This window comes from Choloepus didactylus, chromosome X (genome assembly GCF_015220235.1).
Source record: "Choloepus didactylus isolate mChoDid1 chromosome X, mChoDid1.pri, whole genome shotgun sequence".
Classification (NCBI taxonomy): Eukaryota; Metazoa; Chordata; class Mammalia; order Pilosa; family Megalonychidae; genus Choloepus; species Choloepus didactylus.
In genome coordinates this window covers 130,473,649-130,492,231 of record NC_051334.1, presented here as the reverse complement: position 1 = coordinate 130,492,231, position 18,583 = coordinate 130,473,649, and the positions used below count along the sequence as shown (strand labels likewise).

The window sequence follows — 18,583 nt, the reverse complement described above, 5'->3', positions numbered from 1 at the left end:
CCCAAGTACAGTCCTATTCTAGCAAGTGTAACAGTGTATTTCTGTCCTAGTAGCAAATACTGGCCACAGCTTAATGAAAACGAGACTTTACATACAGTGTATGGAAAATGAAAACTGGGAACACTCAATAGAAAAAGGATATTAAAACAAAAATAAAACAAAACAACTGTGAATGAATTGGAAGGCTGCCATAAAAGTTTTATCAAAACTCCTTAGTATTATTAACTTAAACTTCTTTTATTTGAGGTTTTTCCATTATCTTACATAATTCTGTTAAACTGCAACATAAGAAACTCAGGCTTAAGTATGAGATATTTGCCATCACTTTAGCAGGATGAATTTGCAAGGCAGCATATAGGACCACAGAAGTTTAGTGCTTTAACAGAGTCCTTGGAGATCTTCTAGACCAATACCGTCATCTATAAAGATGAGAAAACTGTGCCAGGGAAAGATTAAGTGATTTGCCCAAGGTCATGCAGTAAGTTGGTAATAGAGCCTATATAAGAATGCAGATCTCTTTACTCCTAAGCTAGTACTCCTTCCACTACACTTGACTGGTTGTAATTGCTGCTCATTTCCTGGTTGGTACTAAATCACTTGAACGTGGTGCCCACCTTACTGCTGGTATTATGGCATAGTATTCACCTGATGGCAGCTCTCAATGGAGCCTCTAAGGGGCACTGACCAGTTTCTGTAAATTTATCTTGCAAATTCATCCATGCTAAATGGCAGTAAATGCTACACATTGTACAGTATATTTGTACACAAAGGTGTGCACGGGGAGGTGATATTTCTAGTTCTCGCATTTGCAGATTCATTTAGACATTTAATATTAAAGATATTCCCAATGCATGAGGAGTTGGGTTATATTCATTTAGTCACTAAAGAGTGTAGGATCAGAAAAGGGAGTGAAAAAATAAAAGCTAACACACAAAGATTATAGCAGAAACCAAATGACTTATTAAAATTTCTTTCTTAGGAAAAGCATTTCCATTATTTCCAAGGTCCCATTTATTTCCTTCTCAAGCCACACACAAATATATGTTCAGAACTGTGTGTTAAGTTCACTCGAAATCCCAGAACCATTAGACTGCCAGTTTACAAATGTTGAATTTCATTCCTTTTGCCTTGAGACTGGGAGAAGCATACATCACTGGCCATGCCTTTGTTTAACTGAATATTAACTGCAAGTAACTAAGAAAAGGACCATGAGATTAAATCAGGGGTGGAAGGGTTAAGACTCCTATAGGTACTTTTACTTTGAGAATGATCAATAAAAATCTTGTGGATTCTCTAGGTATAGGGTCTGCTTTTGGTGAAACTGAGTAACAGATCTCAGGCCACTATTTCATTATAAGAATCCTCACCTAAAATTTCTTTGGAGAGTTAGAAGGAAATTCTCTCTTCTGGTAGTTTCCTTTTCCTTTTTGAAACTGCAACTACCACAAACAATCTATAATCAGGCAGTAGAAAAAGCACATGGAGGTCATCTCAAGCTAAAGCTACCAGGACTGTGACTGAATGCCAACCGGCAAAGGCAGCTCTAAATACTTGTCTCAATGTTTTCATAACTGCTTTTAATTGCAAGTCATAACTTTCATTGAAATCAATGGGATTTGCCTATGGGTCATTAAAAGACAAATCCTGTCTAGATGATATAATATCCAGTCAGACAAGGAAATGGTGGCAGCTGGGGGTTTTATCCTTTTATTCCTCCAAAAGTCAACCTGAAATTCTCCTAAACGATTCAGAGAAGTGATACCTGAAACAGATGTTATTAAGGGGGCTAGACAAGTGTCACCACTTCAATCTGAAGTAACCAAAATAGAAACTTCAATGCCATACCAAAGCAGAGGGCAAATGGTTTTAAAGCAGAAGGTTATATTTGGAATTCTACTAGTGACATCTCCCAAGCTTTAACTTATAGATAATAGTTCCCTAAGAAAGCATGTGCCATACCTGAGTGTGTGCCAGTCTCAGCACCCAGGCAAGTATAAAGCCTATGGAATTACTGTAACTAGCAAATAAATATCTGTGCCCTGCATGCTCTGGGCTCTGGCCAGAAGGCATCTGCTTCTGGCTTCTTTTCTATGTTTCTATAGTTCCCTTTCTGATATTTATTTATTATAAAAGAATACTATAACAATTTTAAAGGAACTTTAAAAAAGAAAAAAAATACTCATAATACCACCATCCTAACACAACTGATTTCAATTATCTGTGTTCCCAATCTTTTTTCATACGTACACTTAGTTTTACATAGTTGTAATCCCTGTTGATGTTATTTAAAAGTGATTTTATAGATTATGTCTGAGAACTGGCAGCCTCATTAGAAATAAACAACCCATTGAGCAAAGAAATATAATTATTTACATGATCTTTGAGCTGAGAAATATCCTTTATAGACAAACATCTTAAACTAGCGAAACAGTTATACAGACCACAGGAAGCAACTTCATAGTTCTTGTTCTTTTAGCAATGGAATGTGCTTCATGGGGGAGGGATAGATGTAAGGATCAGGTGGTTAAACTCAAACATTAGGGTGCAATTCACAAGCCTGAAAGAAACTTGAATAACATAATTAAAGAATAAATACTTGAGTTAAATCTTACATGACTTGGCCATCCAGTAGCCAAAATGGAACATGGACACACAAATATTTACAATGACACATAGACAAGATCAGCAAGAACAAAGTCATTATCCAACATGATGACTGATTTGAGGGGATTGTGACATCCAATAATCCTCATGGGATTATGACAACGCACCGGATCCTTGCTACAACATTAATGTTCTTTTCTTTCTTACATAAATAATCTCTACTGTGCTTCTCACCCCTCCCTGACTTATTCCCATCTCACTGCCCTATTCCCATCTCAGGACATTTTGTAATCAACATTCGACTATGTGCCCTCATTATTTCAGAGCACACTAGCAAGATTAAAGATCTGGAGAGACTCACCTGTATCAAGATGAGCTAAAAAAAAATCCAGGGAGAGGAAATAAATTATTAACCATCTGGAGTCCAAGTTGTTCAAGTGTACCAAATGTGAGCCCTTCAGGATTATTTTGGCAGGAAAAACAGCTTTTCTTTAATACTTACTAGAAATATACGTAACTCACCAACACAGGGAAGGGTCTTTAGGGACAGGATATTAGAAGCTGCTCTCATTTTTAAATTTACACAGATATAAATTTATGAAGGCAATGCCTACTGGGATATATTATCAAATCTCCGTACAAACTGGTGTAAACAAGTACCTGGCTCCTCATTGTTAATATGCTGAACTGAAAGCATAAAAGAGCAGCAATTTCTCTGCCTACAGTGATCTGAAGGATCTCTGCTCCAGGGTCTCCAGAAGAAAAACAAAAGCAAAAGGCCTTCAGGGCATATAAAGGATGCTAATTAACAAACTAGGACTTCCCAACCAGGTTTTGGGCTTCCTCCACTGTCAAGACACAGTCATCAATGTACTGAATTCTATTTGCATCCTATGCATTTCATTGAATTCCCTGGCACTATGAATGAAAAATAAAAAAAAAAACAATTTTAAAAATAAAAATTAAGGCCTTTTTCTCTCATCATATCAGTATGGCATTAAGTATTTCAGGCCCAGCGACCTTTTCACAAAGTGTAACATAGTATGTTTCAAATTAATAGTACCATTTGTTTTTCTTTTCATATTTGCTGTTTTCTCCCACCATGGATATTTTCTGGGGGATCAAGTCCCTAAAACATTTTAGAGTCAAAGAAAACAAATAGAAAAATAGGAAATTGACCAGTGGTGTCATCTACTAAACATAAAGAGACGCATTATATGGTTAGCAGAAACTCTCTAAGGAAAGTGCTTTTATTTAAAAAAATGGATGGGTGGATGGTTAGATAGATGAATACACCTTGGCAGAGAAGGAGAGAGGCTCATATCACTGATTTCTTTCCCCCTCTTGCTGAATGTAGATAGGTTCTATTCAGGTTCACGATACACTACAAGTTAAGACACCTTCTTCAGCATATATTGCTAGCTTTTCAAAGGCTTAGAGAAACAACTTTACAGAATTCATAAAATTGACAATACACTCAAAAAAGAAGCTTAACCTTTTTTATGCAGATACCCTCCAGCTATTTTTCTATTTTCAGAAAATTCAGTTGAATATTTTAAAAAAGAGGTGCATTGTGAAATGGTCAAAATTTGGAATTTTCCCAAAGCCACAAAAGGAATTAAGTTGGACTGATATTTCTTGGGAAATATGATTACAAATCAAAATTATTTTCACTAAAGAATTCCAAGACTTTTATGAACATGTTTTTTTTTTTTTTAATTCAAAAGCCCAAGAGACTAAGTATGAACATATCACATCCTGAAACAGAAATTGGTGATACATAGGAAAATGGTAACAAATGCTCAGAGCCAAATATTGATTGGGATGTAGTTTTCACTGACCTCCCATTTCTTACAGAGTGAATGCTTACTATATCTGTATACTCCAGATTTGTATTTTATTATTAAAATGTTATAAATTGTCAAAATGAGTAATTTGTATTATAGGGAAATGTTAGTTAATAGGTTTATTTCCCCTGGTGTTCCTATTTTACAGTACATATATTTATAAGCCCAAGAAATGGTTAAATTCAGTACCTTCACTTTGTTCACTTACTGTCCAACAGGCCTGTCAGTATTACACACTTAATCCTGTTTCCCTTTTGGCTCTCAGAGAAAGTCCCATTATATATGGTTGCTCCTATCAGGACTTCCAAGGTTCAGGACCTGGACTTACCCAAGAGGAGTGCCACTATTTCGGTGTGTCCTTTCACAGGCATCATGAAGATGAGCAAGCTGGCTTATATAAATGATAAATCAACTACCTCTTATGCATCATCATGAAAATGGGACAGGATTTCATCATTTGAGCTTTATTTAGATATATAGTTTTGAAAAGCCCTTCCTGAGCACACATATTCCTCTCTGCTTTTGGAAAATGTCCTAAAAGAAACTTTTTCCAATACAAATGCAGAAAAATAGGTACACAAACCAAGCCACCACTATAGAGGAAGAATAAAAAATTGTAACTCTATTAGGGCATGGACATCCACATATTCACACAGAACTTGCTCTGGGCTTTTTTTCTGTTTAGTTTTTTGTTTTGTTTTTGTATTTTTATTTTTTTTCCTTTGCTTTTTTGCTTTCTTTTTTTAAAAAACAGTTTTGACATCTTTTTCTGGACATCTAATGACAATGTATATGAAAACATCACATTGGGTAAGGAGTTTTGAAAGAGGTTCGAATGCAAGAGGGACTACTCTCTAATTTAAGAACAAACACAACACTATGAAGAGGAAATGTGCATCTTTGAGAAACCTTTTTCTTCAAAGTGAATGCACAAAATGAGGGGATTCACTACTGGCTCTTTCGCTTCACGGTGGAAGTGGTCACTTTATGGCCACTTCGACATTGCTGCCCTGTTTGGGCTGCTCTTCAGGCTTACAAATAAATTACATAATCTGAGGGAGTAGGAAAAAGGCTTATAAGAAGTTGCTCTTCATTTGAAAGTTAAAGAACCCCCACCCCATTTGACTGTCTTTTCTTCCATCTTTCCTGTAGCAGAGTTTTATTTCAGTCTTACTCATGAGGGAGATGGTGTGGGGTAAGGCCTGCAGTCCTAGCGGCTGCTGTTCTTAATCGCTTCCTTAGCAGCAATAATCAGAGGAGTCAGGCTGGAGAGAGGCTTGGCTAATTTTAAAAATGGATGCTGCAAAAAGAAAAAAGAGGAATTACTGGAATTCTTTCCTCCAACAAATATATTATTTTACATTTCAAACAGCTCTTTCTATTAAAATGTATTGAACATTCAATTAAACATCATCAATTAAAAATACCGCCAGCTTTTGTCATTCAGTGTTATGAAATCCTCTGAAAGCTGAATGGCACAGCTAGAAACCCAGGGTAGGGATCCTGCAAAATCTCACTGTGTTTGCAACAGCTTAACCTTCTGCTTTTCTTAAACTAATGAATTTATCCGGAGCCGCCCTTATGTTTGAGAAAGTGTGTTCTCGGTTGACCACCAAAGAACTTTACCCTGAAACCAATGACTTCTTAACAGCTAAGACCAATCGCTGTGCCTCCACCATTTCTCTTTTGACCCTCAGCAGTACTTAATACAAGTGAATATCTCTTCCTTCTTTGAAACGTCTTCCTCTTTGGGGCCTGTGACATTCCACTGACTTGGCTCTCTACTATGCTGGCTGACTGTTCCCTCTCCATCTCCTTTACTCTTTTCATTTCCTTCTCTCACCTTCCACATATCAGAACTTGGCTCCCATCTTTTCTCTTCCTAGATTATTTCCTTACAGATCTCATTTCCTTTCACAGTTTTAACTATCATCAACTTTATGGGGGTGATTCCCAAATCTATATTGTGACTTGATCTCTTTCCTGAGCTCCAGTCCTATTTCTCCAATTGCCTGCTGGATATTTACTCTTGAATATCCTTCTTTTTCCTTAAATTCAACATTTAAAAACTTGTCTTAAAGTCTCCCAAACAGGGTACACTTGAGTGATGTAAGCTGTAGGTGCTTTGGAGTCTGAGCACCTAGGTAAAATCTTCACCTCTGCTTATTGTAATGGTTCAATAAGGAAAGGTATGTGAAAGTTCCTTGTAAACTACATAGAGGCAAAGAAAGGCTAACTGTTGTATCATTATCTATCACTTTTCCTTTTATTGAATGTTACCATTGCTTTGATACTTTGAAGTCACTTTTGTCCTCTTCTCCCTTCTGTTCCACATGAAATCAGCTACCAAGTACTTTCTTTTCATAGACTCTCAAATTTATCTCTTGCTTTTCCTACTTCAGGCCTAATCAACTCAATCCCAAACTATAACAATAACTGCCCCTTGTTCTGCCTGCCTCCCTTTTTTTCTGTTGCTAATACTTCTTGCATACCACCAGATAAATCTGTCATCCAAAGGCTTCATCATGTTTGTGCCTCAGATATCTCCAGCGTTTCCCCACTGCCTATAGCCTCAACTCTGTAGCCTTGTGTCCAAGGTCCTCTGCAGTCTTATCTCCTACAGCTTCCTGCTTGCACTCATTACTTCAGCTAGACTTTCTATTTGTGGTTCCCTTAAACCTCGCCTACATGCCTTTGGTCACACTATAGCCTTCCATTTAAAATTTCCTCCCCTCTTTTTCTCTACCTATCTGTAACTGATCCATCCTTCAAGGCCAAGCAGAAATCCTTCCTGTTCACAGACAGTTTCTGATCACCTGAGCCTACAGCACTATTTCTCTGATCAACCATGGCATTTATGCTTAGAACAGTCACTTGAATCAAATGAGTTTCTAAATAGCCTTGAATTATCTTTTTATGTACCCAAGGAGATGGTAAATTTCTTGAGATTAAGAATCATGCCTTCATAGTTTTGTATCACCCACTGCAGTTACAGAAGTTGCTCAGCAAATATCAATTGTTTGACAGAGGATGGTCTTAGGGCTTACAGAAAGGAACACAAATATTCAAGGCCTGTGTCTTCCCTCAAGTCTTATAGTGTTGTGAAATCACCCAGAGGTAGTCATGCATCTCCCTCCTTTCTAACCTTGAAAATAGGCCATGATAAGCTAGAATTAGAGAATGGAGTTGTATGGGCTTAAGCTGATGTAAAGGTTACTGCTTACATGTACAAAATGAAGTGATGCAGCAAACTATTCAATTTTAGAGTCAAAATATAGGTTTGAGTCAGTTAATCTGATTGGTTCAGATAAAAGTATTGTTAGAAGTATGAAGTAACTAGATAATTGATTCAATTATCTATTTAACTGTATTGCTACCTTAAGAAAATCTATATTTTCCCTCATTCTTGGAAGAAGACATGGTGGGGTGGTGGGAGAGCTGAATGCAGAAATCTTACGAGTTCAAGATTTTTTCATCTATAATTTGAGTCTGGATAAACTAGAGGATCTCAAAGGGCCATTCCAGATTTGACATTCTAGGACCCTAAGACAGCCTGTGAAACACTAACAGGTAGCACAAAAGAGCTGTATAGTCTCCTCAGTCCCTCCAAATTGGTTTATCCCATGCATGATTTGGTTTGGGTTAGGATATTTGTTTGCCTAGATGTGGTTCTTTGTCTCTGGAGGTAGTTCAGAAGCAACAGGAACAGATTTGTTTTTTAACCTAGTACAGACTGAATTTCTGGTTAGCATTCGGTATAATCACATGTTACACTTTTTGTTTCACTGACCAATGTGTTCAAAGGCACAGAAAAAACAGTCACTCTACTTGAATGTTATAGATCTTGATACACGTCCCTGAGGAATAGTTCACAGTGGTGAAGCTATGTGTGCAATCCTGGGTATGTGTTGCTTTATCAATATAAATACATCTTGTTCTCTAAATTGGCTTGTGTGTTTGTATGGTAAAAAGTCAGACAATCCTAGCTCTGCCACACAAGGGCTGTGTGGTCTTGGGCTAATTACTTCTCTGAGCTTCAATTTCCACATCTGTACATGGGATAATAACACCTATGCTATTGAGCTGTTGCAGGAATTAAATGTGATCATGTATGTAAAGTGTTTGGTAGTAATTGCCATCATATATAATAATCCCTCTGAGCCATGAAAAGGAGACATGGTTATAGAGGCACTCACCACTGGATAGTACTCACCCAGGCAAGCAGGTGCCTGCCAATGGGCATCACAAGCAAAGGGGCTTTGACCAGTAAAACATTAGAGTAGCAAATGCCATGGAAATAATTGCATAGTTATGTAGAGAATTATGAGAATTACCTCCAACCAAGAGTACCTGCACACAACATCCAGGGGCACAAGTAAAGTTTAGAACAAAACAGCATACCAGAGGTTCACATTATTGTTTTTTAACTTGCAAAATAAAATTCCAGGAAGAACAAAGGTGATTTCTACATTAAACTTCCAACTTCTCAGAAGGAAGGTAATATATCAATCAATCATGTATTATATGCATGCCTATACTTATGTGCCTGTGGTCTAAAATCAAATGGCTACAACCTCACTTTAACTAGACATCTCTTGACGGAGTTCTCTTACTGTCACACGCATGGAAAAATCTCAGTATAATGACTCTCTCTTTGTTACTATCCTGTTTTATTTTCACCTGCAAAAGCTCCTTGGCAGAGCCTCGTCTATCCACATCCATCTCAAGACAACGATTTAAAAAGTCACGGAATACAGCTGACAGTCTCTCAGGATTCTGGAGCTCTGGGGTTCCATTAGTGGCTATCAGATATAATGCCTATAGAAAGAAAATTAGAAAAATCTATTCAGCACACACATATTAGGATCACGGGTTGGCACAGAAGGCACAAATCCAGTTTCTTCTGGTTTACTCTCTGGGTCTTAAAACTTCCATTTTAGAGAATGACACTGGCTTATTTCCAAGTTTCTATAACATTTAGAAATTATTGCTCTCGGCAGTACCTGGAGTGATAGGGGAGGTGCCCTATCCCCCCAAAACTTGGACCTAAGTATTATAAAGTATTATAAGGTTGTCTCTAAGAGTTAAGCCAGTAAACAATCCATATATAAAATGAATGTGTGATTAAACACCTAGGAAATTAAACCAATGGATTGTCTGTAAATCTGTGACTCTAAAGAATTGGGAAACACCCACACATTCAATCACTGTGACCTGAGTAAAACCTCAGGAAGGTGCAATGGAAAGGTGATTATGATTTATTCAGTGGTTACTGAATTGACTGTTTTGTATCTTGTTTGGAGAATATTTATGACCAAATGAGGGATGAACAGACTAGATTACAGAATTAGAGGAGCACAAGGAACCAGAGGATGTCAGGGCCTGGCTGTGAGGCAACCTGGTGTTGGGGAAGGTGGACAAGACTCAGGTATTTCTGACCAATGGCACATGTTTCCCTATTGATTATAATTAGATTTCCCATGTAGGTCTACCTATAATAAGAGAAAAGTTGACATCAGTAGCTCTGGACCTAAAAATTTTATATCCTACTGTACAATAACAAGTTAGTTACAGTTGTATATACATCCCTGAGAACTCTGCTGAATAAGGTCATCACTGAGAAACATCAACTCATGGTGTGCTGACATAATCAAGGACCTTGCCTTCAAGGCAGTGTCAGACCCAGGATCATGATTAATTCACAAAAGTAAATGTATTTTTCAAAGGCTCTTGACAGCCAAAAATCTACTCCCTCCTCCCAGCAAATGTTTCTAGAGCATTTAATAAGTACCAGACATTCTATTAGGCACTAGAGATCTAAGATGAATAAGTCAGTGTCCTTGCTTTTGAAGAGCACACAATTTAGTGAGAGAGGCTTATAGATAACTACAATACAGTGAGATATGAGCTAATAGAGGAATGTAGAAAGTGCTAAGGAAATACAAGGATGGAGCGATTTATGCTAGAGTTCAGAAAATGTTTCACAGAGAAGGTGCGCATTCTAGCAGGGTCTGGAAATATAAGTAAGAGTTTGCCTGCAAGTACTGCCACAGGTCTATGCCTGCCTATGAGACCAACCCCGTAACTCCTATGAAGACATGCTCCCTCCCAAACTTGCCTGGGCTTTGCAACAAATTATCATTCCCTTCCCCTTTCCCCACCACAATTTCTAATATTATAATTAAAGTGATTTCCATCCAAGTCCTTTCCCAGGCCAGTTTTCATTAGCAAGTGAGGACCTCTCTTCTCGCCAGCAAAACCTCCACAGACGAACCTTAGAAAGGGCTGGTAAGGACTTAAATCCAGTGGCATGCACTCAAAATTATCTGGAGGGCTTGTCAAAATACAGATTCCTGGACCCATCCCCATAGTTTCTGATTCAGTAAATCTGGGGCAGAGTCTGAGAATTTGCATTTCTAACAAGTGCCATGTTGATACTGAAACTGCTCCCTCCAGGACCATACTTTGAGAACCACTGGTTTAATCCATCCAGGTAATTAAGCAATGGGATATACTAGAGGTTCATTAGAATCACCTGGGGAGCTTTTACCACTCTTAATATATAGGTCTTACCACCAGACCAATTATATAAAAATCTCTGGGAATGGAACCCAGGCATCAGTATTTTTTAAGCTCTACCGGGGTGATTCCAATTTGCAGCCATGATTGATAACCAATGGCTGAGGACTAACACCCCACCCCAGACCTAATAAATCAGAATGTTTGCATTTGGTCCATCTCCCTAGGTAATTCATAAGTACGTCACAGAATTCCATAGAAGAGGATTCTCTTGCATAGCAATGGATAAGAATCACAGGGCCATATGCTTCCATAGAGTGCAATGAAACTTTTGGGTGTTTTTCCTAGTACATTAAAAATCTCATATATAGAGGTCAGGCAAGATGGCGGCATAGAGAGGACTGGAAGCTAAGTAGTCCCCCTGGAACAACTACAAAAAACCAGAAACAACTAGTAAATAATCCAGAATAACTGAGGGGGGACAAACGAGACCATCCACTCATCATACACCAACCTGAATTGGGAGGAATGCCCGAGAACACAGCATAACATCTGTAAGTAAAACCTGCAGAACCAGGTCGGGAGACCCCCTCCCCCATAGCCCGAGCTGCGGAGCTGCGTGGTGCCAGAGAGAAGCTCTCTCCCAGCAAGCGAATACAGCTCAGCTGAGCTCCAACTGGGGTTTTAAGTAGCGAGTGTGAACTGCTCACTACAAGTACGCAGCCCCAAAAAACAGACAGAGGCTTTGAGTGACGACTGACCTGGGAGAGCTGGAGGGTTGCCTTGGACTGGGTCTGAAGGGGACTATCTGTTTCTTTTTTGGCTCAGTGGAGAAAGCCCCAGTCATTTTCAGTTTCCAGGGCTGTGACTCTGGGAAGGGTGGAGACACCACAAGCAGAGAGCAAGGCCATTGAAATGCTGATGACCTCCACCTGAGGGGTCTGTCTTCTCTAGGAGGAAAGGGGTGGGGCCCTTTCCATTCAGAACCAGACCCCAGAGCCTGGGGGAACACGGACATACCTCCTCACACCAGTCAAGAATTATAGGCTAACAGGCGTCACCTGCTGGGCAGAAAAGCACAGTGACCCAAGGCATCACAGGGTGGAGCAATTTTCTAAGACACACCCTCAGGGAAACCAGATACTGAATATTTCTTCCCTCTGGGACCTGAGCCTGTTCTGGTCTGAGAAAACCCAATTTGGATAACCAAGGAAACCATGCCTAGACAACAGAAAATTACAACCTACACTAAGAAAAACAAAGTTATGGCCCAGTCAAAGGAACAAACATACACTTCAACTGAGATACAGGAATTTAAACAACTAATGCTAAATCAATTCAAAAAGTTTAGAGAAGATATTGCAAAAGAGATAGAGGCTGTAAAGGAAGCACTGGGCATGTACACGGCAGAAATCAAAAGTTCAAAAAACCTACTAGTAGAATCTATGGAAATGAAAGGCACAACACAAGAGATGAAAGACACAATGGAAACATACAACAGCAGATCTCAAGAGGCAGAAGAAAACACTCAGGAACTGGAGAACAAAACACCTGAAAGCCTACACGCAAAGGAGCAGATGGAGAAAAGAATGAAAAAATATGAGCAACGTCTCCGGAAACTCAAGGATGAAACAAAGTACAATAATGTACATATCATTGGTGTCCCAGAAGGAGAAGAGAAGGGAAAGGGGGCAGAAGCAATAATAGAGGAAATAATTAATGAAAATTTCCCATCTCTTATGAAAGACATAAAATTACAGATCCAAGAAGCGCAGCGTACTCCAAACAGAAGAGATATGAATAGGCCTACGCCAAGACACTTAATAATCAGATTATCAAATGTCAAAGACAAAGAGAGAATCCTGAAAGCAGCAAGAGAAAAGCAATCCATTACATACAAAGGAAGCTTAATAAGACTATGTGCGGATCTCTCAGCAGAAACCATGGAGGCAAGAAGGAAGTGGTGTGATATATTTAAGATACTGAAAGAGAAAAACCACCAACCAAGAATCCTGTATCCAGCAAAGCTGTCCTTCAAATATGAGGGAGAGCTCAAAATATTTTCTGACAAACAGACAATGAGAGACTTTGTGAACAAGACACCTGCCCTACAGGAAATACTAAAGGGAGCACTACAGTGTGATAGAAGACAGGAGTGTGTGGTTTGGAACACAATTTTGGGAGATGGTAGCACAACAATGTAAGTACACTGAACAAAGGTAACTATGAATACGGTTGAGAGAGGAAGGTGGGGAGCATGTGAGACACCACAAGAAAGGAGGAAAGATAAAGACTGGGACTGTGTAACTTGGTGAAATCTAGAATATTCAACAATTGTGATAAAATGTACAAATACGTTCTTTTATGAGGGAGAACAAGCAAATGTCAGCCTTGCAAGGTGTTAAAAATGGGGAGGCACTGGGGGAGGGATGCAATCAGCATAAACTAGAGACTGTAACTAATAGAATCATTGTATTATGCTTCGTTTAATGTAACAAAGGTGTTATACCAAGGTGAATGCAGGTAAGAGGGGGGGATAGGGGAGGCATGTTAGACACTTGACATTGGTGGTATTGTCTGATTCTTTATTCTACTTTGATTTAAGGTTATTTTTCCTTTTGCTGCTTCCTAGCTGTCATTTTTTTTGTTTCCTCTTTCTTTTGCCTCTCTACCTTCTTTGACTCTCCCTCCTGCCTTGTGGAAGAAATGTAGATGCTCTTGCTTAGTATGAGCAGAATGTTCAATTAGGATGAACTTAAATGTTTGGAAATGAACAGGGGTGTTGGTAGCAAGATGTGAGAATAACTAACAGCGCTGAATGGTGTGTGAATGAGGTGGAAAGGGGAAGCTCAGAGTCATATATGTCACCAGAAGGAAAGTTGGAGGTCAAAAGATGGAAATGTATAAAACTGAATCCTATGGTGGGCAATGTCCATGATCAACTGTACAAATACTAGAAATCACTTCATGAACCAGAACAAATGTATGACAATACAATTAGAAGTTAATAATAGAGGGGCATATAGGGAAGAACTATATACCTATTACAAACTATATACTACAGTTAGTAGTATTTCAACATTTTTTCATAAACAGTAACAAACGTACTATATCAATACTAGGAGTCAACAATTGAGGGGGGTTGGTTAGGGATAGGGGAGGTTTAGAGTTTCCTTTTCTTTTTTTCTTTTTTCATCTTTCACTTTATTTCTTATCTGGAGTAATGAAAAGTTTCTAAAAATTGAACAAAAATTAAGTGTGATGGATGCACAGCTGTATGAGGGTACCCAGGGGCAAGTGATTGTACACTTTGGATCTTTGGATAATTGTATGGTATCTGAACAATCTCAATAAAAATGGAGAAAAAAAAAAAAAAAAAAAAAAAAGAACAACAATCATATGCAGCCCCCTTCCCCATACTGTCAACACCCCCATTCAATATGAACAAGTTAGGGTGCTCACTCCCTAGACACCCCTGAAGATGGAGAAAGAGATTAAGTCAGAGGAAGGGGTAGCAACAAACAAGATAAGATTTAACAAGGGTCTATGAATAGGGAAACTTTATATAAATATATACATTTGTTTAGATGCTGGGGTGTTGGAATAGCTGGAAGAAGGTAAATGACATGGTGGAACTGAAACCTATAACATCCTTTGAAATTTGCTCCATAGCTACTCTTTAAATTGGGCTTTGAAAGTCTTCACCTTTCTATAGATAACCTAAAGTGCATAATAAGGAAAGAACTGACATTGTGGAACTGTAACCCATAACGGTTTTTGAAATTACCTATATAACCGCTTGTTGAGCTGCACATTGAAAGTTAACACCTTTCTGTATGTATGTTATATTTTACAATTATGGAAATAGATGAAGTTGTGGAACTGTGACCCATGACATTCTTTGAAATTTGCTTTCTAACTACTTGTTAAATCATATTTTGAAAGTTATCACAGTTATGTATATATGTTAAAGATCACAATTAAAAATGCATTAAAAAAAAAATCTCATATATAAATACAAACACACCCTCCCCCACAGTAAACACCATCCTTTTCTCCTCCACTCTCCTTTCTAATTTTCAGCCCCTTAGATGATGTACAGCAAATGCATGTGGAAGCTATTAGGATTTCCATGCCAAAATACAAGTCAGTGGTAAATCCAGTCTTGACTAAAATGAGAAGTGGTGGAAGAGATGGACAGGCTTCTTTTAGGCAATCATTGATTGTGTTAATCAAATGGTACACCACCACAGGAGATGAATTAAGTTCAAATGGAGTGTTTTCAGTTCTTGGATGATTAGTGCTTGAAGCACCTGTCCCAAAAAACTCATCTTTGTTCTCTTTATTAAATGAAAATTGGTTGCTGCAAATTATATTTGCTGCCTCCTCCTAAAAGTCTTTTATTTCAGCTGGCCAAATTTCCCCAAAACTCACTATCCTTTGCTTGCTCTTTTCTGCTCTGTAGCCAAACTGAGTCCTAAACAAACACACATCTTTTCTCCTTTTCTAACTCTCCCTAGATCTGTATGCAAGCCATACAATTACATTTTCTCATTTTTTCAACATTCTTAGCTCAATACTTTCTACTCCATATAATTGTCTTCCTTACAACTACATACCCAACTTTTTTTTAACCAAGTCCTTCTCACCCTTCTCCAATTCTTGCCCAATTACCTCAGGATATTCATGCCCCTCTTTCTATTCCATTTATGAATAATAAAAATGACCTTAATCACAGTTGTTAAGCCTGAGTAGTGCTGGTGATATAGTTAATCAAGGGAAAAGAAAGCCCTGTAATTTGAAGAAAAATCAGAAGTAGTAAGGAGCTATCGCTACCAATCTCTGAAGCATTTCAAAGAGTTCATATGTCCCTTTCAGAATTTCTACAAAAAGTCTGGCCGTGGTTTTATTGGCGGAGGGGGTGGGAGGGAGGGTGGAGGGTCCTGGTTAGTAGCATCCAACTTACAAGAAAACCCTCATCTATTTTTCTTTGTCTTCCTAGGATTAAACCTGCTTTTCATTAAGCACTACCCTTTGAGGGAAACAAAAACCCAGGCCATTTCTTTTTAAACTATTGTTTTTGTTTTAATTGCAACAGCATTATTTCCAACTAATTTCCATTGCAAAAATCCACACTTTCAGTTATAATTATGGGCTAAACGGGCCATTGTGGAGTGGTCTGGGAAGCTAACTGGCATGTGGAATGCCACTTCTATAGGAAAATGCACTCTGAGCTCCAAATAATTAACTTAAAAATGAACTTTTGGAACACATCCTGTGTGTAAGCTGGGTACTATTTTAGTAAAAGGAAAATTGCTACCCACTTCTCTGCTAATGAGGGACAAGTACAAGTCTAACCAATAAGACTATCACACCAGAAGGGTTTTAATAGCAAAGTCAAGTTTTAGATGAAGAAGGATTGAGGAAAAATAGATCTAGGCATGACTGATCACATTGTGGTTTTATCTGATTTAGTGAAACATGAAAGAAAATGAGCTAGCTATTAGAAATTATACTAGAGATTTCCCATATAGTTGGTTGCTCTTCCCCAGTGTTCTAAAAAACCAAACGAGATTTCTACTGCCTACAGAAGGAAAGTGTGTCCAATTACTGAATTTTTGAATGGAAAAGAAAATAAGTTTCACTATTACCAAATCTACTAATCATCTTCTTCTCCAAAACTGATTCATGTATGTATTTCCTAGCTCCATTAATGGTTTTACCAGCAATCAAATTACTCAGGTAAGAAACCACAGAATCATCCTTGAGTTCTCCTTTTTCCCTTACACAGCAACCTTCCCCTTTCCCTATCCCTTACTATAATAATATAATCTGTCTGTTAATGCAGATTACTATAATATGTCTACCAAGTCTTGTTAACACAACCTTCAGAAAATTCTTTCAGACCCTTCCACTTCTCCATCTCCATGTCTCTGCTTAAGGCAGGGCTTTTCTCAGACTGTTATAATAACCTTCCAATTGGTTTTCCTTACTCAAGTCTTTTACTCCTCCAGTCCTTCTTCCTTACCAATCTATCTCATTACAGATCTCATGAAGTCATTCATTTCTCTGCCCTAAATTTTTTGCTGGCTCTCCATAGTCCACAGATGTGATTTTCAAACTGCGTTTCCAAAAAATCCCCCTCAAGAGCTAAGAGGGAAAAGGGGAGGGGGAGGGAGATAGGTAAAAAGATTCTAGGACCCTGCCCCCATACGTATGTGCTTCAATCAGAGAAATTTTGCCTTCTTTTCTTTTTATTTATGTTTCCAAGCAAAGTTTCATTTGAACCAAGGGATTCACTATAGTAGTCTGAAAGCCACTAATTCATAGGAGATAACAAAGATCCCGTAATACCTTAACATATAAGGTCCTACACTCCCCTTTGTCCAGTGTATGGATGGATGAGCAGAAAAATGGGGGCAAAAAAAAAAGGCACCCAGTGTTCCTTTTTACTTTAATTGTTCTTTTTCACTTTAATTTTTTTTCTTATTACTTTTGTGTGTGTGGGAATGAAAATGTTCAAAAATTAATTTTGGTGATGAACACACAACTATATAATGGTACTGTGAAAAACTGTATGCTTTTTATGACTGCATGGTATGTATGGTATGTGAATATATCTCAATAAAAATGAATTAAAAAAAACATATAAGGTCCTCCATGATTTGCCCCTTGCTTGTCTTTCCACCTCTCATCTGTTCTTTTTTTTTTTTTTTCATTTTTATTGAGATTGTTCAGATACCATACAATTATCCAAAGATCCAAAGTGTACAATCACTTGCCCCTGGGTACCCTCACACAGCTGTGCATCCATCACACTTAATTTTTGTTCAATTTTTAGAAACTTTTCATTACTCCAGACAAGAAATAAAGTGAAAGATGTATCCCTAACCAACCCCCCTCAATTGTTGACTCGTAGTATTGATATAGTACATTTGTTACTGTTTATGAAAAAATGTTGAAATACTACTAACTGTAGTACATAGTTTGTAACAGGTAAATAGTTCTTCCCTATATGCCCCTCTATTATTAACTTCTAATTGTATTGTCATACATTTGTTCTGGTTCATGAAGTGATTTCTAGTATTTGTACAGTTGATCATGGACATTGCCCACCATAGGATTCAGTTTTATACATTCCCATCTTTTGACCTCCAACTTTCCTTCTGGTGACATATATGACTCTGAGCTTCCCCTTTCCACCTCATTCACACACCATTCGGTGCTGTTAGTTATTCTCACATCTTGCTACCAACACCCCTGTTCATTTCCAAACATTTAAGTTCATCCTAATTGAACATTCTGCTCATACTAAGCAACCACTCCCCATTCTTAAGCCTCGTCCTATATCTTGGTACCTTATATTTCATGTCTATGAGTTTACATATTATAATTAGTTCCTATCAGTGAGACCCTGCAATAATTGTCCTTATGTGTCTGGCTTATTTCACTCAGTATATTACCCTCGAGGTTTTGTCATCAACCCATTTTTTTTTTAATATGGTTATGTTCACTCACCATACATTCCATCCCAAGTAAATAATCGATGGTTTTCTGCATGGTCATACATTTATGTGTTCACTACCTTCACCATTATCTATATAAGAGCATCT

At 38.0% G+C, this 18,583-nt stretch overlaps 1 protein-coding gene across 5 annotated transcripts in view; it reads right to left on the bottom strand.

Moving 5' to 3' along the window:
• Positions 1 to 3,586: 3,586 nt before the first annotated feature.
• PAK3 (p21 (RAC1) activated kinase 3) overlaps positions 3,587 to 18,583 on the bottom strand; it is a 316,820-nt gene continuing 301,823 nt past the window's right edge. For all 5 annotated transcript variants that reach the window (XM_037821668.1, XM_037821667.1, XM_037821666.1 and 2 more), the window contains 2 exons: positions 9,132 to 9,269; positions 3,587 to 5,751 (listed from right to left, as the gene is read on the bottom strand). In XM_037821668.1, coding sequence (XP_037677596.1) covers positions 5,662 to 5,751; positions 9,132 to 9,269 — 228 coding nt within the window. In that variant the 3' untranslated portion in view covers positions 3,587 to 5,661. The remainder of the gene's footprint in view (positions 5,752 to 9,131; positions 9,270 to 18,583) is intronic.